The sequence below is a fragment of the Engystomops pustulosus genome, chromosome 3 (assembly GCF_040894005.1).
Source record: "Engystomops pustulosus chromosome 3, aEngPut4.maternal, whole genome shotgun sequence".
Taxonomy (NCBI): domain Eukaryota; kingdom Metazoa; phylum Chordata; class Amphibia; order Anura; family Leptodactylidae; genus Engystomops; species Engystomops pustulosus.
In genome coordinates, this window is record NC_092413.1 from 183,627,221 (window position 1) to 183,645,585 (window position 18,365).

Genomic DNA, 18,365 nt, shown 5'->3' on the forward strand with positions numbered 1-18,365 from the left:
CACGTATCATAGGAGCCATCCTGCTTCCGTACAGCGGACTGTCTTCCGGGAAGAAGGGCGCTGCCATCTTGTACGGAACACTAAAAAGGGCTGTCATGGTGATATGCTGTGCAGCGCCGAATTGCACCAACAGGCAAGGGAAGGGAAAGAGAGGAGCTATTTCGTTCCACAGGTATCGGCTAGTCTGGTCTGTGCCGGATATTATAAGCATTACATCACTTTGTAAGGGAGCCACTTGTTGCTCTGCACAAGTTATGAGGATGACGCCCAGCATGGCATGCTGGGAGTTGTAGTTTGCAGAACACATGTCAAAATTGAAATGGGTTTAGAAATAAAGTATGTTTAGTGGCTGAGCTGTACATCTGCCCTGGTGCCAGCTATCAACAAGAATAAAAGTTGAGCAGTTGCCCATTACATCCACTGAAGATTCAATCTAGTGTCAGTTGTTGCTATAATTAAAGGAATTTACCATCTAAATCATGATACACCAGGGACACTTACTATTAGCACAGTGACTGTGATAATCTTTTTATATTTGTTATCCATGGCCTCCTTCCTTCCTTCTAAAATCAACTTTTACAATTATGCTAATAAGCCAGAAGGGCTCCTGGGGTTGTTACCACAGCCCCTCTGTGCTGCAGCTTCCCAGGATTTTTAACTGTTTACCCCTCACTCTGATGTCTCAGCACTTTCCCCTCCCACTGTTTGATGTAATCTAGCAGGAAGTTTCAGCACATAGAGGGAGGGGGAAGTGCTCAAGCACAGTGTTACAGCCTGCGAGGCTACAGCCCAGTGGGGCTTCCAGAGCCCTTTGTTAGCATAATTTTAAAAGATTTTAATTTTAAATAGAAAGGAGGCCATGGATAACAAATATATGATGATTAACACAACGAGGGTGCCTGGATGTATGAGTAAGTGTCTCTGGTTTATCATGATGGATTTCCTTTAAATCTCTTTTTCTCCATATTTACGATAGTCACTGGTTGCGCAATGACTTGTCACTTTGGTGGAAAATTATCTTAGTCTTTTCCTTTTTTTTCTGTATATTTGCTACTTAGAGCGAACGTCTCTGACTTTTTCCACTCGCCAATTCAGATGTAGACACTTCTGAAAAAGGCGCAATTCACAGTAAAAAGTAGCAATTTTGGTGCAGATAAACACTGCAGAGCAGGCGTAGGGAAAAGTTTAGAAGGGGGTTGCGGAAGAATTTGCAGGGGTGGAGGGGGGATATATATCTAACATGTCCTAACCCCGGAAAAGGACGAACACAAATGTCCTGACTAAAGATGAACGAACCCCTTTATGTTAATTGAATAAAAGGGATTGTCCAGGTATAAACATTTTTATATATGACTGGGGGGGCTTTATGAATAAACAAAATATACTTGCCTCTCTCCGTGCCTTTGTTCAGCCGTGGCACTGCCTGGTCTCTGTACGTATACAGAAGCCAGCGGTGCTATGCTGACCACAGCCATGCGCTTTCTACAGCCTGGAACTAATGATGTAGCGAGCGTGGCTGAATGGAGGCATTTACTTTTATTATTTTTACATCCGACCCAAACCATGTATATATACACTCACCGGCCACTTTATTAGGTACACCATGCTAGTAACGGGTTGGACCCCCTTTTGCCTTCAGAACTGCCTCAATTCTTCTTGGCATAGATTCAACAAGGTGCTGGAAGCATTCCTCAGAGATTTTGGTCCATATTGACATGATGGCATCACACAGTTGCCGCAGATTTGTCGGCTGCACATCCATGATGCGAATCTCCCGTTCCACCACATCCCAAAGATGCTCTATTGGATTGAGATCTGGTGACTGGGGAGGCCATTTGAGTAGTGAACTCATTGTCATGTTCAAGAAACCAGTCTGAGATGATTCCAGCTTTATGACATGGCGCATTATCCTGCTGAAAGTAGCCATCAGATGTTGGGTACATTGTGGTCATAAAGGGATGGACATGGTCAGCAACAATACTCAGGTAGGCTGTGGCATTGCAACGATGCTCAATTGGTACCAAGGGGCCCAAAGAGTGCCAAGAAAATATTCCCCACACCATGACACCACCACCACCAGCCTGAACCGTTGATACAAGGCAGGATGGATCCATGCTTTCATGTTGTTGATGCCAAATTCTGACCCTACCATCCGAATGTCACAGCAGAAATCGAGACTCATCAGACCAGGCAACGTTTTTCCAATCTTCTACTGTCCAATTTCGATGAGCTTGTGCAAATTGTAGCCTCAGTACCCTGTTCTTAGCTGAAAGGAGTGGCGCCTGGTGTGGTCTTCTGCTGCTGTAGCCCATCTGCCTCAAAGTTTGACGTACTGTGCGTTCAGAGATGCTCTTCTGCCTACCTTGGTTGTAACGGGTGGCGATTTGAGTCACTATTGCCTTTCTATCAGCTCGAACCAGTCTGCCCATTCTCCTCTGACCTTTGGCATCAACAAGGCATTTCCGCCCACAGAACTGCCGCTCACTGGATGTTTTTTCTTTTTCGGACCATTCTCTGTAAACCCTAGAGATGGTTGTTCATGAAAATCCCAGTAGATCAGCAGTTTCTGAAATCCTCAGACCAGCCCTTCTGGCACCAACAACCATGCCACGTTCAAAGGCACTCAAATCACCTTTCTTCCCCATGGGTTGCCGCCATGTGATTGGCTGATTAGAAATTAAGCGTTAACGAGCAGTTGGACAGGTGTACCTAATAAAGTGGCCGGTGAGTGTATATATAAACAAAAATGATATACCTGGGCAACCCATTTAATGAAAAAAAAAAAGTTAAATGTCAAAAATTGTACAGTTTTTTAATGTGTGAATTAGGCCTAAGGATTTCTGCACACGTTACAAATGACATGCAACATATTACATTGCCTGGTAATAAAGCATCATTGTAGTCTATGCAATTTATGACTATCCCGTATACACACATTGCTGAAAAAAATCAGAAACACAAACTGCTTTTCAGAATGCAATAAATCCAGGATTTCTGTCTAGTGTTTTTTCTTTATATTGTTATAAGAAATAATATAACTACTTCTCTCTTCCAGGTTTCCTCTTAAAGACTCTGCTCGCCTCTTCCTGTGGACGGCCGCCATACAGAGAAGTGACTGGACCCCAGGTCCCTATTCATTTCTGTGCAGTGATCATTTCAGTGAAGACAGCTTTGTCCCACGTATGCCCGACCAGCACCCTCTCCTCAAGCCAGATGCTGTGCCATCTCTCTTCCATGGTGGTAGAGCGCTCAAGAGAAAGAGGGCCTATGAGCCACGTGAATTGCGACTGGGAAAGCGAAAACACGTAAAAACAAAGCTAGCATCCTTTTCCTTAGAAGAGAACAGGTTTCTTGTATCACAAGCTGAAAAATTTGTCCATGTAAGTGACACCCATGAAAACTGTGACAAACATGATGCCGTGGACACCAGGGATCTTCTTTATCCCTGCAGCCAACACATAGCCTCCAGTTTTATCTTCTCCCTACACTCTTATAGTCGGTCTTCAGTGACCCCTTTGTCACAAGACCCAATAACTCCTGATTCTTCACTCAATCCACTGGACGAAGGAGCTGCACACACACACAATCTAAATCCTAAAGAAAACAAGCTCTCGCCATCTTTTGAACATGGCTGTGGAGATATCTCCCTTACTGTAAAAGCCTATGGGGAACCATTTGGGGACAACAATAATGTCTTGGCCGCAGTGGGACAAGTTCCTCTTGAGGTAAACTTAATGGACAGTGACGTCTTGGAGCCATCTAGATATGTGGTACAGGAAGCAATCTCAGGTGTTCAGCTCAAGGATCTCCTTCAAGACAAGGACTCTGAGGTCTTGACCATTTCGGACTCTGTACATTCATATTGCTCCATGGAAAAGCTGCCAACCGGCCAAACCCAACAGAACAGTGATGGAGAACTGGCAGGAGAGGAACTCCGTATTGACCCGCTAAACTATAGAGTACAAGGTGAGCAGAACTTTATATAAGTACTTGGGTGGTGTTAACAGTAAAACATTTATTTATGGTAATTGATAAAAACTTTTCATGCATGTTTCGGGCTGTTCACCTTTTTCAGGTTTTTGATGTATTATTCATTAATTTATTTTTTAAAGTTTTTATTTTGTGCAGTTCAACACATTAACAAAGAGGTACAATGCAAACCGTACAATACATGTCAGAGAGATAAAAGGAGACATGAGATTCAGGTTAGATGAAAGTACTTAATGGTTGCACTGAGAAAACAACAAGGACAGATGAATACTGTAGTTTCCAACAAACAGAAATACATAGTTTAGTCCACAAGACAACTACACTAACCCCCCCCCCCCCCCCATCCCCAGCATTTATGAGGTTACCAGTCCAATGTGACTAGATTTATTCAAATATTTGAAAGGAACGTCCTGCTGGTAATTAGAATATGATACTGCAAAACATAGTCATTGTTCCGGAATATCCCATGAATGTTGTCAAAGAATGGGTGAATGTGAGAATCTCAATTTGCTTATACTTACCTCCTCCGGCCCCCTGTGTTATCTTTCAGCAGTCTGTCACTGGCCTGAAGCTCCCGTCCCTACCACTTCTGCACGCCTGCTACAGTATCAGTATCGGTGTAAGCAGGTGTGCGCCAGTGGTCAGGATGGGGGCGCCATCCTCTGTAAGCACACAGAGGCCTGGCAGTGACAGGCGATGCTGAAAGAGAACAGGGTACTTTGTTATTATCACAGTCACCCCCAAAATTGTATAACACATTTTTTTATTCCTTAGCAACTCCTTAAAGACTGTTTTATTTTGGTCCCTCCGATTTAGGAAAAATTATCTTACAGGCACAATACAGCAAGAATCTGAAAGGTATTTTTACCACCTCAGCTTGACAACAGAAAGAGTATGTGATACTTACACGGTGGAAGTGTCATGCATTTAGTACGGATTCAAAATATGACAATTTTACCTAGGTGGTTGTATTGCTGGTCCACAGTCTAAGTATCCTGACCCCTTACGGAGAGGCTTATTTTGGGCCATGACCAAGACACTTTTTTAATACCTTATATAACTGTTGTATAACACTAGAACTAAATTGTACAAAGGTTTGAGAAATCAATCATTTTCATTGGTGCCATTGGTGTTCATATAACTATTTTCTTCACAAAAATAGTTTTTCCTAGAAAAATGTTTTTACCAACATTTGTTAAATTGTTCATGGCCTTGACATGACCCTTTTTCCAATGAGCAGTTTACTAATAGAGGCCTATTTGCAGAAAGAGGAGCAAGAGAAATTGAGCGGATTGAACCTCGAGTCCTATATGTAGACCTTTGGGTGATGTCACACATGGCGTTTTTAGTCCGTTTTTAGTGCGTTTTTAGATTGTAAAAAAACGCATGCGTTTAAAAATGCATGCATTTTTAATACTTTGGTGTACGGAGCTGTGGGTGGTGTCATTTTTTGCGCTGTGATAACACCCGCGATCGGTGCTGGCACCGATCGCGGGTGTTACCGGTAAGCCTTTGCTGCAATATGAATACATGGCGGGCGGTCGCGAACTGGTTAAGGCAGTGCACCAGATTTATCTTTGTAGCCTAGATGTTTGTTCAACTTGCGTGACTTTTGGTCTCTCTGAAATTGTCCCATTCTTGCACCTAAATAGGCAACTTATCGCATCTATGACAAAGGGAAAAATGATTAAGTAGCCCAACTTCAGGAAACTTAAAAAAGCGGCAGCTGAAAACTATGATACATGTGCCCCAGTGTCTCCTATCTGCAGATAGTATGTTACACATAGCTCCCAACCGTCCCGATTTTGACGGGACATTCCTGTTTTTCGTACCTCTGCCCCGCGTCACGGGCAGCTATGAGATTGTCACGGATTCTCCCCCCAGGTCCCGCTGTGTCCCAGCGCTGTGTCCGCAGAGTAAATACTTTGAAAGCCTTAACTCACAGTACAGAATGGCTTCTACAGACATCGGGAGGGAATCCTTTTCAGAGAAGTGTCGGGCTTAGCGGAGAGAGCAGGGACCACGTCATCAGCTTCAGATCAGCATCTGTCCATATATGGTCACTGCAACTCCTAGGGTTCCCCAGAGCAGACATCGGGCAGGGAATCCTTTTCAGAGAAGTGTCGGCTTGGCAGAGAGAGCAGGGACCACGTGATCAGGTCAGATCAGCATCTGTCCATATATGGTCTCCAGGGCTTCCCCAGACACAAGCTATTTATATAAGTAAATTAAATAAAGTTTTGACCAGGGTGAGATTCAAACCTGGGACCCTCTGCACTGCAGACAGGAGCTTAACTAACTGAGCTATAAGCCCAGTGATACAGAGCTGAGGATTTCTGGTAACTAAGACATGTTATCTGCCAGTGTTACATTGTGATACAGACTAATGCACTGATATATAGAGAGGGATCTTCTCAGAGATTATTATTGTAATTATTGAGACTATTATTATTATTATAAATTTTATTATTTTTATTATTATGGAGATGATTATTAATAATAGTAAAAATAATAATAATCATCTCCATAATAATAATAATAGTCTCAATAATTACAATAAACTCTGAGAAGATCCCTCTCTATATACCAAGGCAGTAAATCTGTGTCACAGTGTAAAGTAGTCATAGTTCTTAGTTACCAAAATTCTACACCTTGATAATCACTGAGATTATAGCTCAGTTGGTTGGGGCGCTGTGACATTATTATACATGGACACTGCAGGTTCTGGGTTCTAATCCCAATGAGGATAATATTTTTTTTTTTTTATTGAGATCATTTTTATTATTATAATATGGCTAAAATTTGGGGCGTGGCCAGCGAGTGATTGGGGGTGTGGCTTAGGGGGGGGCTACGCGTGCCGCCATTTTGTCCCTCTTTCCCTTTCACAAATGTTGGGAGGTATGTGTTACAGATAAGGAGAAGCTGAGCAAATTGTACATTGTATCCTATCTGCAGGCAGCATTTTATAGAGTAGGAGGAGCTGAGCAGATTCTACATAGTGTAGTGATGTGTTGTTCGCGAACAAGGTGGTTATAAGAGCCGGCTCTATTCTGCTCACTTAACCTTGCCCCTAACCTTTAACCCAATACACTTGGGTTAAAAGTGGTGTGGAGTGGGGGTACTGGATGGACTGCGGCTCCCTATTATACATGTAATAGGGAGGCATTCAGGAGCGAGAAGAGCCGGGTCTTCTTAGTGAGTGAGAAGAGCCAGAATTCCCATCAGTAACATAGTGTCCTATCTACTGACAGCATGTTATAGAGCAGGAGGAGCTGAGCAGGTTGTACATAGTGTCCTATCTACAGGCAACATGTTGTAGAGCTGGAGGAGCTGAGCAGGTTGTACAAAGTGTCCTATCTGCAGACAGCATGTTATAGAGCAGGAGGAGCTGAGCAGGTTGTACAAAGTGTCCTATCTGCAGACAGCATGTTAAAGAGCAGGAGGAGCTCTCATGAAACCTCTTCTAGGCCCTTCTGATTGTTGTGATATCCTAAAATAGTTCATACCAATCCACCGCCATTCTCAATGCTGCACATTGTGATAGGCAGATAGGGTAACAACGACCCCACGTGATATAATGTGCACTAGTACACAGGTTACATTATGACATTTTCTTCTCCTGTAAGGTGACAGCCTCTATTATCCTGCAGGGACTGAAGATCACATTCCAATTAGTAACCTGCACGGCCATACACCATGTAGTGGTCCTGCCCATGTAACCTAAAACCACATCTCCCAGGGTGCACTGCTGCCTTGTGATGTCACTTCCTGCCTGCAGAGAGGAGAATGGCAGGTGAGCTCAGTAGCATAAGAGTCTGCAGTGAGTGCTGGGGCTAGTGGGCACTCACTGGAGTATAACTCAGAGCAGCACCCTGCTGATATATAGCAACACACGCAGCATTATATAAACATTATATTATATAAACACACACAGCGTTACATTGTATGCTCAGGAGTCATGTCACATAGGAAATTAACTGTTTGGTGTCTGGTTTTGGACGGCTTTTACTGAAATTAAAACCTTTTCTTCTGATTTACTTTAAAAACGGCCTCCACCTCGGCATGTTTCTTAGGAGAGCCCCAACGCTACTGTAGCAGCAGTAAAAGCCCTTCTTTTTATTTTATTGGGATATATTAACCCCTTATCAACCTGGTCATATTGATGGTATTTATTATTCCATCCCATGCACTGGGAAGAAAAAAATTCCAAATGCAGTGAAAATGGTGAAAAAAGGCATTTGCGCCGTTTTCTTGTGGGCTTGGATTTTACGGATTTCACAGTGCGCCCCAAATGACAGGTTTACTTTATTCTTTGGGTCGGTAAAAATCATGGGGATAACAAATTTATATAGGTTTTATAATGTTTTCATACATTTACAAGAATTAAAACCTCCTGGCGCTAATAACTTTTGTATACTTTGGTTTAAAGAGATGTGGGTGTTGCTGCAATATGCCCGTGTGCCCTCTCCATGCACCCCCAGCCCACGTGCGCTGTACTATTACGGTGCATGTCAGGAAGGGGTTAATGTACATTTCTAAATATTTATTGATATTTGGGTTTTTTTGTGTGTGTTTTACTTTGTATTACCCTTGGTGGACATTTTCACTGTTTTTGTTCTTTTTCGAGTATTTTCTGTCTTAGGGTACATTCACACAGCGGTATGCCCGCTGTTCGAGCATACCGCCGTGTGCTGGAGAGGAGGGGACCCCTCCTCCCTCCATAGAGAATAGCGGCTCACGGCCGTACACACGCCGAAAGATAGAGCATGCGGTGTGCAGGCACCGTATCTGCGCTGCGCCGCTATTGCCGTCTATGGGGACGTACATGCGGCCGCAAATTTGTGGCTGCATGTACGTCTCCGCAGACGGCCATGTGAATGTGCCCTTAAACTGTAACTGGGGCATCCTGTGGGGGCATATGTCAGGGTCAGAGCTGTGCTGGTTTCAATCGGAACAAGCAGTTCTGTTTAACCCTTGTGGACCCGGCAAATTCATCAGCGCTGGGTTTCTCCTGCATACACTGAATAGCATCACTTTAGCGCTATACAGTAAAAGACATATGCAGCAACACCAAAAGATGTTGCTGCAGACTCTGGACCTTAACTAGCAACCATCTAAAGTCAATGGGCAGACCAAGAGGAGTTAATTGATCAGGAGTCGAGCCTTTGGATTGTGTTTCAAAAAAGCAACATGTGAAGAGTTTTCCACATTCCAGAATTCTTTTCTGTTTCTTACTAAACCATTTAAATCATTTCCACTGTAGACTTTGTAACTGATAACTTAATACCCAGATTTCACTAGCTGCTTAATAAGTGTAACTTTATAAGATGTGTTACTGTTGTAACCACCAGGAGGCAGTAGACACTCTGAGTAAATATTATTTATTGCAATACTCTGTTCCCATCTGTAATGTTCTCTCTATGCTGTGATGGATCAATTTCACAATAGACACCATAAAAGGGATTTTTTTTAAATTATATTATTATAATAGGGGATCAATATGGGTCCATGGTGATCTGACACCCCTGCTGATCAGTTGTTTTCAAGCTGTTTGTTGTGATACAATGTATTCTTATAAGCACATCAGAACTAGTCTTAATGCTGCAGTGACTTCATAAAGCTTATAGGATGGGGTCTCCGATGTTATTATTGGTAATTTTTCCTATGGATATGTGTAATATAAAATCCTGGAGAGACCTTCACATTCCAGTGTTTGTCATGAAAATTAGCAACCCATGGAGCCCTTAATGCAGAAATAAACAGCCTGACATAGCTACATACTATACTATAGTGTATTTTATAACTGGTAGTTAATCACTTCAACAAAGTTTTTTTTGACGCAATATCCTAGGGCTTCCCATTAGTTCATTCATTCTTTTTGTTGCCAACTGATACATGATATATATGTCACACCCAGTACATCCTGAATGACATCATGTATTGTAATCTGTTGTCACCCACACCTACATCATAATGCTGCAGGATGCTCCAGTCATTCCCTTTGTTTTACATCTGCACTAACTTTGCCTTTGTGATTTGTGTTCTGAATAAACAGAGCAATGCGTTATAGGGTCCATGCTCATGTATTACAGACCTTTCTTAAGCCAGGGACACGGAATGTACAATCACTGTGGGTGAGCTGCAGCTGAATTTCGGTCGCTAACCCAGAGTGATTTACAGTTGTAGTATAGTAGATTTGATTCATATAAATCTCATCCACATGTTGCAAAAAAAATTGCTACATGTTTTTGCCTCCTTACTATAAAGCAGTTCATGTGATGTGATCAGGGTAATGTCATCTAAGGTACTATACTGTTTACATTTGCAAAATGTACCCCATGTATGTATCTGATCGCATGGAATCACAGCAGCCTCCATAGACTTCTACTCCTCCCCATATTCCATGGAGACATGCTGTGAATTCATGTGATAAGATACATGCATGGGGTACATTTTGCAAATGTAAAGGGTATAGGACCTTAGATGACATCATCATGGTCACATGACATGAATGTAATACAAAGGGGTGGGTAAAATTCTGGTGACGGGTCGTCTTTAAAAACAGGGTCAGTAATGAGTTTCTTAAATATCCCCCTGTTAACACTATATAAACCTAAAAGTTATTTATTTGTATTTCTAAAAATGTCATACCCCTCAAAGATGGTAAGGGGGTATTATTACTCTTCTGGAAAAAAATGTAGTGCAACCTCTGGCTGCAGGATTAGAGACCTTAGCAGGTCATTTACTGTTTTGGATTATAGATGCACATTTCAACCTTTGTGTGTAAATACTTGGATCACAAGTGTCTAAATGTGACTTTTGCAGATGCACCTCCATTGAACCCGGCTGTAGCACCTCTGGCCTGGATGCTGGGGACATGGGTATCTGATCCCCCCGGTGAAGGGGAGTTTCCCTCAATCCCCTCTTTCCGCTACATGGAAGAAGCCGTCATCTCGCATGTAGGGCAGCCAATGCTGAATTTCACGTGAGTAGTGCAGCAGAAGAAATGGTGGGTCTTTGCTGCTTACTTTATTTTATTTGAGCATGTACAATAAATTTCATACTCATTAAAGAGAACCCGTCATGCAAAATAACCCCCCTAAACTAAATATATTTTCATAAACTGCCATTAGAGAGCATTGCATCTATCCCTTCATTGTCCCTCTACATGCCTGTAAACCTAAGCAATGAGGTCCTAAAGCTGTATGCAAATGACCTGTGAAATGTCCAATGAAGCATTAGCATATTCAAGCTGTCCACTCTATTCATGAGTGGGAGGCACAGCCACGCCCCCAGTGCTTGACTGACAGCCTGTATAATGATGTGAGGCTGTATAATGATGTGCTTCCTGGTGCTGGTGGCCACGCCCCCTGCAGCCTGTGTGTGAATGTGTGTGTGTATAGGACAGGTACAGCAGCTCCAGGCAGCCATGTTACAGCAGAACATGTCAGATTCATGTGTAGTTGATGTCTGTGTCTCTGTGTATTAGGAGGATGCAGCACACACTAGCCATGCTTTACTATACAATTACACACAGACATGAGCAGGGGGAGGAGAGGGGAGGGGTAACAGGGGTGACATCACTGCCTCTGACCATGTGACCAGCCTCATGTTCATGATAAAAAATAGATGATTTTACAATGAATAATGTATGAAATAACTAGATAAAGGCTGGGATGGGATCCTTGTGAGCTGCTCCAACAGGTAGTAGTGACAGGACTAGTGACACAGACCTGATGACAGGTGTCCTTTAAAGGCAAAACCATTGGGGGCCAAGAGAGGTGTAACCAAGGGCCTACTTACCTGGGCCAGTTTTAGCATTGTGAGCTCTTGTTCTTCAGCACTACCATAAGTGTAGTTGTCACAGGTATTGATTCAGCTATTGGTGTCAGCAGCACCCACAGACATCACTTGTGACATAAAACAAGTGACATCCTGGGCTCTGCTGAGGACACTTATTGGCAGTGGTGCAGTGCAGGTCCAGTGAACCCTGGACCTTCTGGACTTGCCGATAGTGCCAAAGTGCGGGAGACTGCTGTCATGCTAGAACTTGGAGCTGGATCAAGGTAAGTAACATTTTTCTTGTTACCCCTGCATACAGAGAATTTCATGGAAACTAACCTTCAACTAGATATCACTGAAAATCTACCCAACAGGGTAAACGAGAGAGACAAGAGTAGAACTATAAATTAGACATCACAAGGATGAACTGTCATGGCAGCTGAATTATTTTCATGCCATGTGACCTTTTTGCAGCCAGGGTCTAAATCACAATCCTGAGTGTTGTTTAAAGAAAATTTTAAGTTTATCCTTTTTCCATTGACATACCCCTTTAAAATAACTGCTTAACGCCATCTTGCTAGAACGAGACGGACTGTAGCTCAATATAGTCTATATTTAGTGCTGTTGGATTACATGGCTCTGGAGAGCATATAATGGAGAGGGCAGGGGTTTGTAGGAGATTAGTGAAGGGGCAAATACACAGGCACCGGCATTCCTCAGTAGCTCAATTATTTTTATGTAACCACACTATATTCCCAGGTTAATACTTCTATTTGTCCTGAGTAAGTGTCCATGCACACTAACTATGGGTGAAGTTTATTCGGCCGCATATACGTCCCCCATATTTGTCTATGGCGCCCGGGTTCGGTAAGGTGAGCACAATGTATGCTCACCGTACCATGACGTGGCCGCAAAAAACATAGAGCATGCTCTATTTTTGGGCTTATTCACATGGCCATCTGCGAAGACATACATGCAGCCGCAAATTTGTGGCCGCATGTACGTCCCCATAGACTGCAATAGCGGCACGGCAGGGATATGGTGCCACACCGATCCGGGCCGCACACCGCAAAAAGATAGATCTATCTTTCGGCGAGTGTGCGGCCGTGCTCTGCTGTTTTCTATGGAGGGAGGAGGGGCCACCTCCTCCTCTCCAGCACACGGCGGTATACCCGCATAGCGGGCATACCGCCAGTGTATGTATCCTTTGCCGTAAGAACGACCGTGTGTGGCTCTATTCTGTATGGATAGAGGAGGGGCGAGCAGCGCTGGTTTCTTCGCCACTCTCAAGCGTGCCCGATGTGTGTATGAGCCCTACGACAGCATGAGGAGCAATTTTTATTTTTGCAGTGTATGGCAGCATAGCACCTACCAGCTCGAGGAGACTAAGGTTTTATGCATAGTTTGTTGTAAGATTGGGTAATGTTTAAATAGATATTTAGCGTCATAGTCTAGGTTGGTGCTTATTCATTTTGTCTATTCCATGGTAATAAGAAATAAGTAAATATGAGCTGTAAACAGGACTTAACTCGACTGGATTTATGTGGTCATGCAGGTTTTGTGCCTCTCATGCTGACACAGGGAAGCCGATGCATAGAGAATGTGGATTCATTCGTGTAAAGCCTGGGACCAAGCAAGTGGCATTTATATGTGCCCAGAACACAGGTAATATTAATATTATACCAGCAAGGAAGACGTCCCATGAATACATACACATTGTCTTTGTATTATGTAGAACCTACAAATTCTCTCTCCTTATTTCCATCTTTATGCCCTAACACGCCCACTTGATGTAAATGGGACAGATAATTATTTCAGGGCTTGTACACCAAAAAATGCCACACAATCCCTGATAAATGACCTGCAAGGTCTCTAAATTATTTATAGTTGTTCATTTAATAAGTTTTTGGTCAGGCGTGATCCGAACCTTGACGTCTGCAGGCACGGTTTTTACCACTGAGCTATAGACTATAGACACCTGCTGTGTGTGGGAGGATTCTCTCTAAGAGCTTGAATAGAGTTACACTGTTAATAAACTGTTTTATATAGAGATTTAACTTCTAAGATATCTCTCTATATATCACTATATTGCTTTCCTTATTTTTATATAAAGCATATAATTAATACAGTTGAGTGTAATTTATAACTAGCACTTATACACTACAAATCAGCAGCAGAATTGCCTTAACGCTACAGATTTTTCATCCATAGCAAAAATGTCACTTATTGTTATGAATGGCGGTGCGTAAAATTTACCCTCCAACACAAAGGTTCAGCAGCGGCAAAATCACTGCATTTTATAAATAGGGAACCAATTTGACTGGAGTAAATCCTGAAGCAACTCCACTAGTGTGTGCAGATACCAAGATGCTTTTCATGGCAAAGTAATGTTTTGGTATCGAGTATCATGATACTGCACTAAGTATTGAAGTGGCATTCCAAAGTTTGGTATTGGTGCAACCCTATTCTCCAGTGTTATAAAGGTTTCACTTACCTTCATTTATGGACATGTATCTAAATTTTCCTACATATTTTGCATTTCAGGTGTAGTTGAGGTTGAAGAAGGAGAGGTGCAAGGAGAGCAGCTCACACTAACCTCACATTCTCTAAGCCGTATCAGCTTTGCTAAAGAGCCTCCTGTACAACAGGCAAGTATATGTATTGTATTGAGACCATGCTATAATACTAGCTCATAGCTCCAAATACAAGTAAGTATTTGTATTATATTAAGACCACACCATGATACTAACTAGCCCCTTGCACTATTTAGGTTGAGAATGTAAAATCTTCCTATGGATTTGATGGAAATTTGCAAAAAATTGGTAGATTTTTTTTTTCTTTATCATTTGAGCTCACTTTTACTGAACCGGAAGAGTAAACAGTATGTAAATGTACCATATTTCTCAGACTACGAGACGCACTTTTTAGCTAGAAAAAAATCTTGGTAAAAAGTGCCAGCGTCTGAAGGTTAGGGGGATCCAGCATGGTCAGACCTTCCTGACCACTATCCTGAAGGTGGGGTGAAGGGCCAAAGTGTTTACCCGATCTCTGAGAGAGAAGAGCATATGCACCACTTTCCCTTCCCTTGTTTTCCTTCAGGATCTAGATTGATGGCAGAAGCATGTGATTGATTACATGCTTCCTGCATCACTGCAAGGTCCTTAAACCTTTTTAAGGTGCCAGGAGATGGGTCCTGAGAAGAAGTTGCGGCTGGAACTGGTTATGAAGAAGAGATGTGTGAGTGAATGTATGTTGCAGACCTAAGTGAGTGAATGGTTGTAGCAGTGCTGTGTGTGAGTGAATGGTTGGAGCACTGCTGTGTGCGAGTGAATGGTTGGAGCACTGCTGTGTGCGAGTGAATGGTTGGAGCACTGCTGTGTGCTAGTGAATGGTTGGAGCACTGCTGTGTGCGAGTGAATGGTTGGAGCACTGCTGTGTGCGAGTGAATGGTTGGAGCACTGCTGTGTGCGAGTGAATGGTTGGAGCACTGCTGTGTGCGAGTGAATGGTTGGAGCACTGCTGTGTGCGAGTGAATGGTTGGAGCACTGCTGTGTGCGAGTGAATGGTTGGAGCACTGCTGTGTGCGAGTGAATGGTTGGAGCACTGCTGTGTGCGAGTGAATGGTTGGAGCACTGCTGTGTGCGAGTGAATGGTTGGAGCACTGCTGTGTGCGGGTGAATGGTTGGAGCACTGCTGTGTGCGAGTGAATGGTTGGAGCACTGCTGTGTGCGGGTGAATGGTTGGAGCACTGCTGTGTGCGGGTGAATGGTTGGAGCACTGCTGTGTGCGGGTGAATGGTTGGAGCACTGCTGTGTGCGGGTGAATGGTTGGAGCACTGCTGTGTGCGGGTGAATGGTTGGAGCACTGCTGTGTGCGGGTGAATGGTTGGAGCACTGCTGTGTGCGGGTGAATGGTTGGAGCACTGCTGTGTGCGGGTGAATGGTTGGAGCACTGCTGTGTGCGGGTGAATGGTTGGAGCACTGCTGTGTGCGGGTGAATGGTTGGAGCACTGCTGTGTGCGGGTGAATGGTTGGAGCACTGCTGTGTGCGGGTGAATGGTTGGAGCACTGCTGTGTGCGGGTGAATGGTTGGAGCACTGCTGTGTGCGGGTGAATGGTTGGAGCACTGCTGTGTGCGGGTGAATGGTTGGAGCACTGCTGTGTGCGGGTGAATGGTTGGAGCACTGCTGTGTGCGGGTGAATGGTTGGAGCACTGCTGTGTGCGGGTGAATGGTTGGAGCACTGCTGTGTGCGGGTGAATGGTTGGAGCACTGCTGTGTGCGGGTGAATGGTTGGAGCACTGCTGTGTGCGGGTGAATGGTTGGAGCACTGCTGTGTGCGGGTGAATGGTTGGAGCACTGCTGTGTGCGGGTGAATGGTTGGAGCACTGCTGTGTGCGGGTGAATGGTTGGAGCACTGCTGTGTGCGGGTGAATGGTTGGAGCACTGCTGTGTGCGGGTGAATGGTTGTGAGAAGAGAGCCCGAAGAGACGTTTAGGAAGGCGCTTGGTGCAATCAGCAAACACAGAGTTCCAGAGCTTGAAGAAATCTCTTTTTTATTTCTATAAACCAAGAGACCTATAGGGATATAGAGGAACACTGAGTGAATGCTTGTAGCAGCGCTGTGTGTCAGTGAATGCTTGTAGCAGCGCTGTGTGTCAGTGAATGCTTGTAGCAGCGCTGTGTGTCAGTGAATGCTTGTAGCAGCGCTGTGTGTTTTGTTTGGGAAATTTTAAAATGTTGTCAAATATATTTTTCCTTTTTTAGACGTCTATATTTTGGGCGTCTCTCATAGTCTGAAAAATACGGTAACATATGCAACAGGGCAGACAAGAACAGAATGATAAATTAGACCTACAGCACAAGGATGAACTGTGAAGGCAGCTGAATTATTCCTTTTTACAGCCAGGGGCTAATGGACAATCCTGAGGGTTGCTTAAACTGATGTGCATTGTGATATGTATACAGTAATTTCCTAACCTGCCTGTAAGCCCCACTAGCCTGTCACTTACAGGTACATGGGCTGGGGTGATCTGGAAAGTGGAAAGAATAATGTAGTAATGGAACTATAAATGTGATTTCTAAATGTAATCCAAGTATAGATGATAGCATGACTCTGTGTAACTCCTCTTACAGATCTCCCGTACCTTCCGTCTGACCCCTGAAGGAAAGTTGGAACAGATGGTTTCCATGGCAACAAGCACCCATGCCATGTCTCCTCACTTACGAGTAACGTACAAGAAAGTGACCTCATGACACTCTACGTCCAGAATATTGCAATAGTGCCTGTAATTCTCACCATACTTGAATAAATGTAAGCTGCTCTCCTTATTAGACCCTTCTTGTGGTGTGATTTTGATCTTAACGTTTGTTTTTTCCATCATATTTTTGGAAAATAATCGTTTCCTCTAAGCGGGGATGAAAAATTCTTTGCATCCCTCCCATGCCATCGATTTAAAGCAGCAGTCATCTTTTTACTTAGAGTCCTGTGACATCAGAAATGACACCTTGTTCATGTCGTGACCGCTACAGCAAATCCCAGGCCTCAGTGGTGAGCTTGGTGCATGACTGACTGGCCTCAATGGTGAACTGCCTGTTGTACCTAGGTCAAGGTTGAAGTTGGGCCTTGTATACAGTGGAGATTGAGTGGTCCCTAGGATTGAGGAATTGTGAGGGAGTTTTAGCCCCCATATTGCAGAAAAAATTCCCCAAACCATGACACTTCCTCCACCACCATTCACTAATTTCTTTACACACTTTGGGTTCAGTCTTTCCACACTTTGTCGCCAAATATTTCTTATCAGATCCAAATAAATTTAAACTTTCTTTCATCACGAAAACAAACTGTGAACCACTTCTCTGTCCACACATCATGCTCCTCAGGAAAGGTGAGCCTAGCCTTTTAATTCTTTCTGATAATGAAAGCTTTGGTCACTGCAGACTGGGCTTTCAGTCTAAATGCTCTTAAATGTCAAGAAAGTGTATGAGAAAACAGATCCTTTCCCTGTTCTTTGCTGAACTGATGAGAAATTCCAGCTGTAGTGTTGAAACAGTTAACCATGGAAATTCTCTGCATTATCCTGATTTCTATTGCATTTGTCTTTCGCGGGTGGCCCACCTTCTTGAATGAGTTTGTGATGTTATAAAGATGCCATATTCTAGAAATCACAGACTTGGAATCACCAACTTCAGTTGCTATGGCTGATAGGGCCACCACTTTGGTCTTCATCTGGGCAATCTGCTGCAAAATCTGTGAAAACTGGTAAATTAGATTGCCAGTTACGTAGGGTTTGTCAGATAATTAAGGAAATTGGCACCAGGTGCCAGATTACTGTGTATACTGGAGTATAAGCTGAGTTTTTAGCACAAGTAATGTGCTGAAAAACTCTAACTTGGCTTATACTTGAGTCTATGAAAAATAAACTCTGTACTCACCTTCCCGACACCCCCCACTGATTCTATTCTGTCTACAGCTCCGTTTTCCGGTCCCTGCCCGCTGTATCTCAAACACCATGACGTCAGCCGCTTGCCAACTTCATAGTGTGCGCGTGCCTCCATCTGCACACACTATGATACCAGCAAACGGCTGACGTAC

At 43.6% G+C, this 18,365-nt stretch overlaps 1 protein-coding gene across 1 annotated transcript; it reads left to right on the forward strand.

Annotated features, from left to right (window-relative positions):
- The first annotated feature begins 40 nt into the window (after positions 1 to 40).
- On the forward strand, positions 41 to 17,106 carry THAP4 (THAP domain containing 4). The gene is made up of 6 exons (XM_072143194.1): positions 41 to 172; positions 3,056 to 3,966; positions 10,816 to 10,975; positions 13,328 to 13,437; positions 14,317 to 14,420; positions 16,907 to 17,106. Exons 1-6 carry the CDS (start codon positions 96 to 98, stop codon positions 17,024 to 17,026), a joined length of 1,482 nt encoding a protein of 493 aa, XP_071999295.1. The 5' UTR covers positions 41 to 95; the 3' UTR covers positions 17,027 to 17,106.
- The last annotated feature ends 1,259 nt before the right edge of the window (positions 17,107 to 18,365 follow it).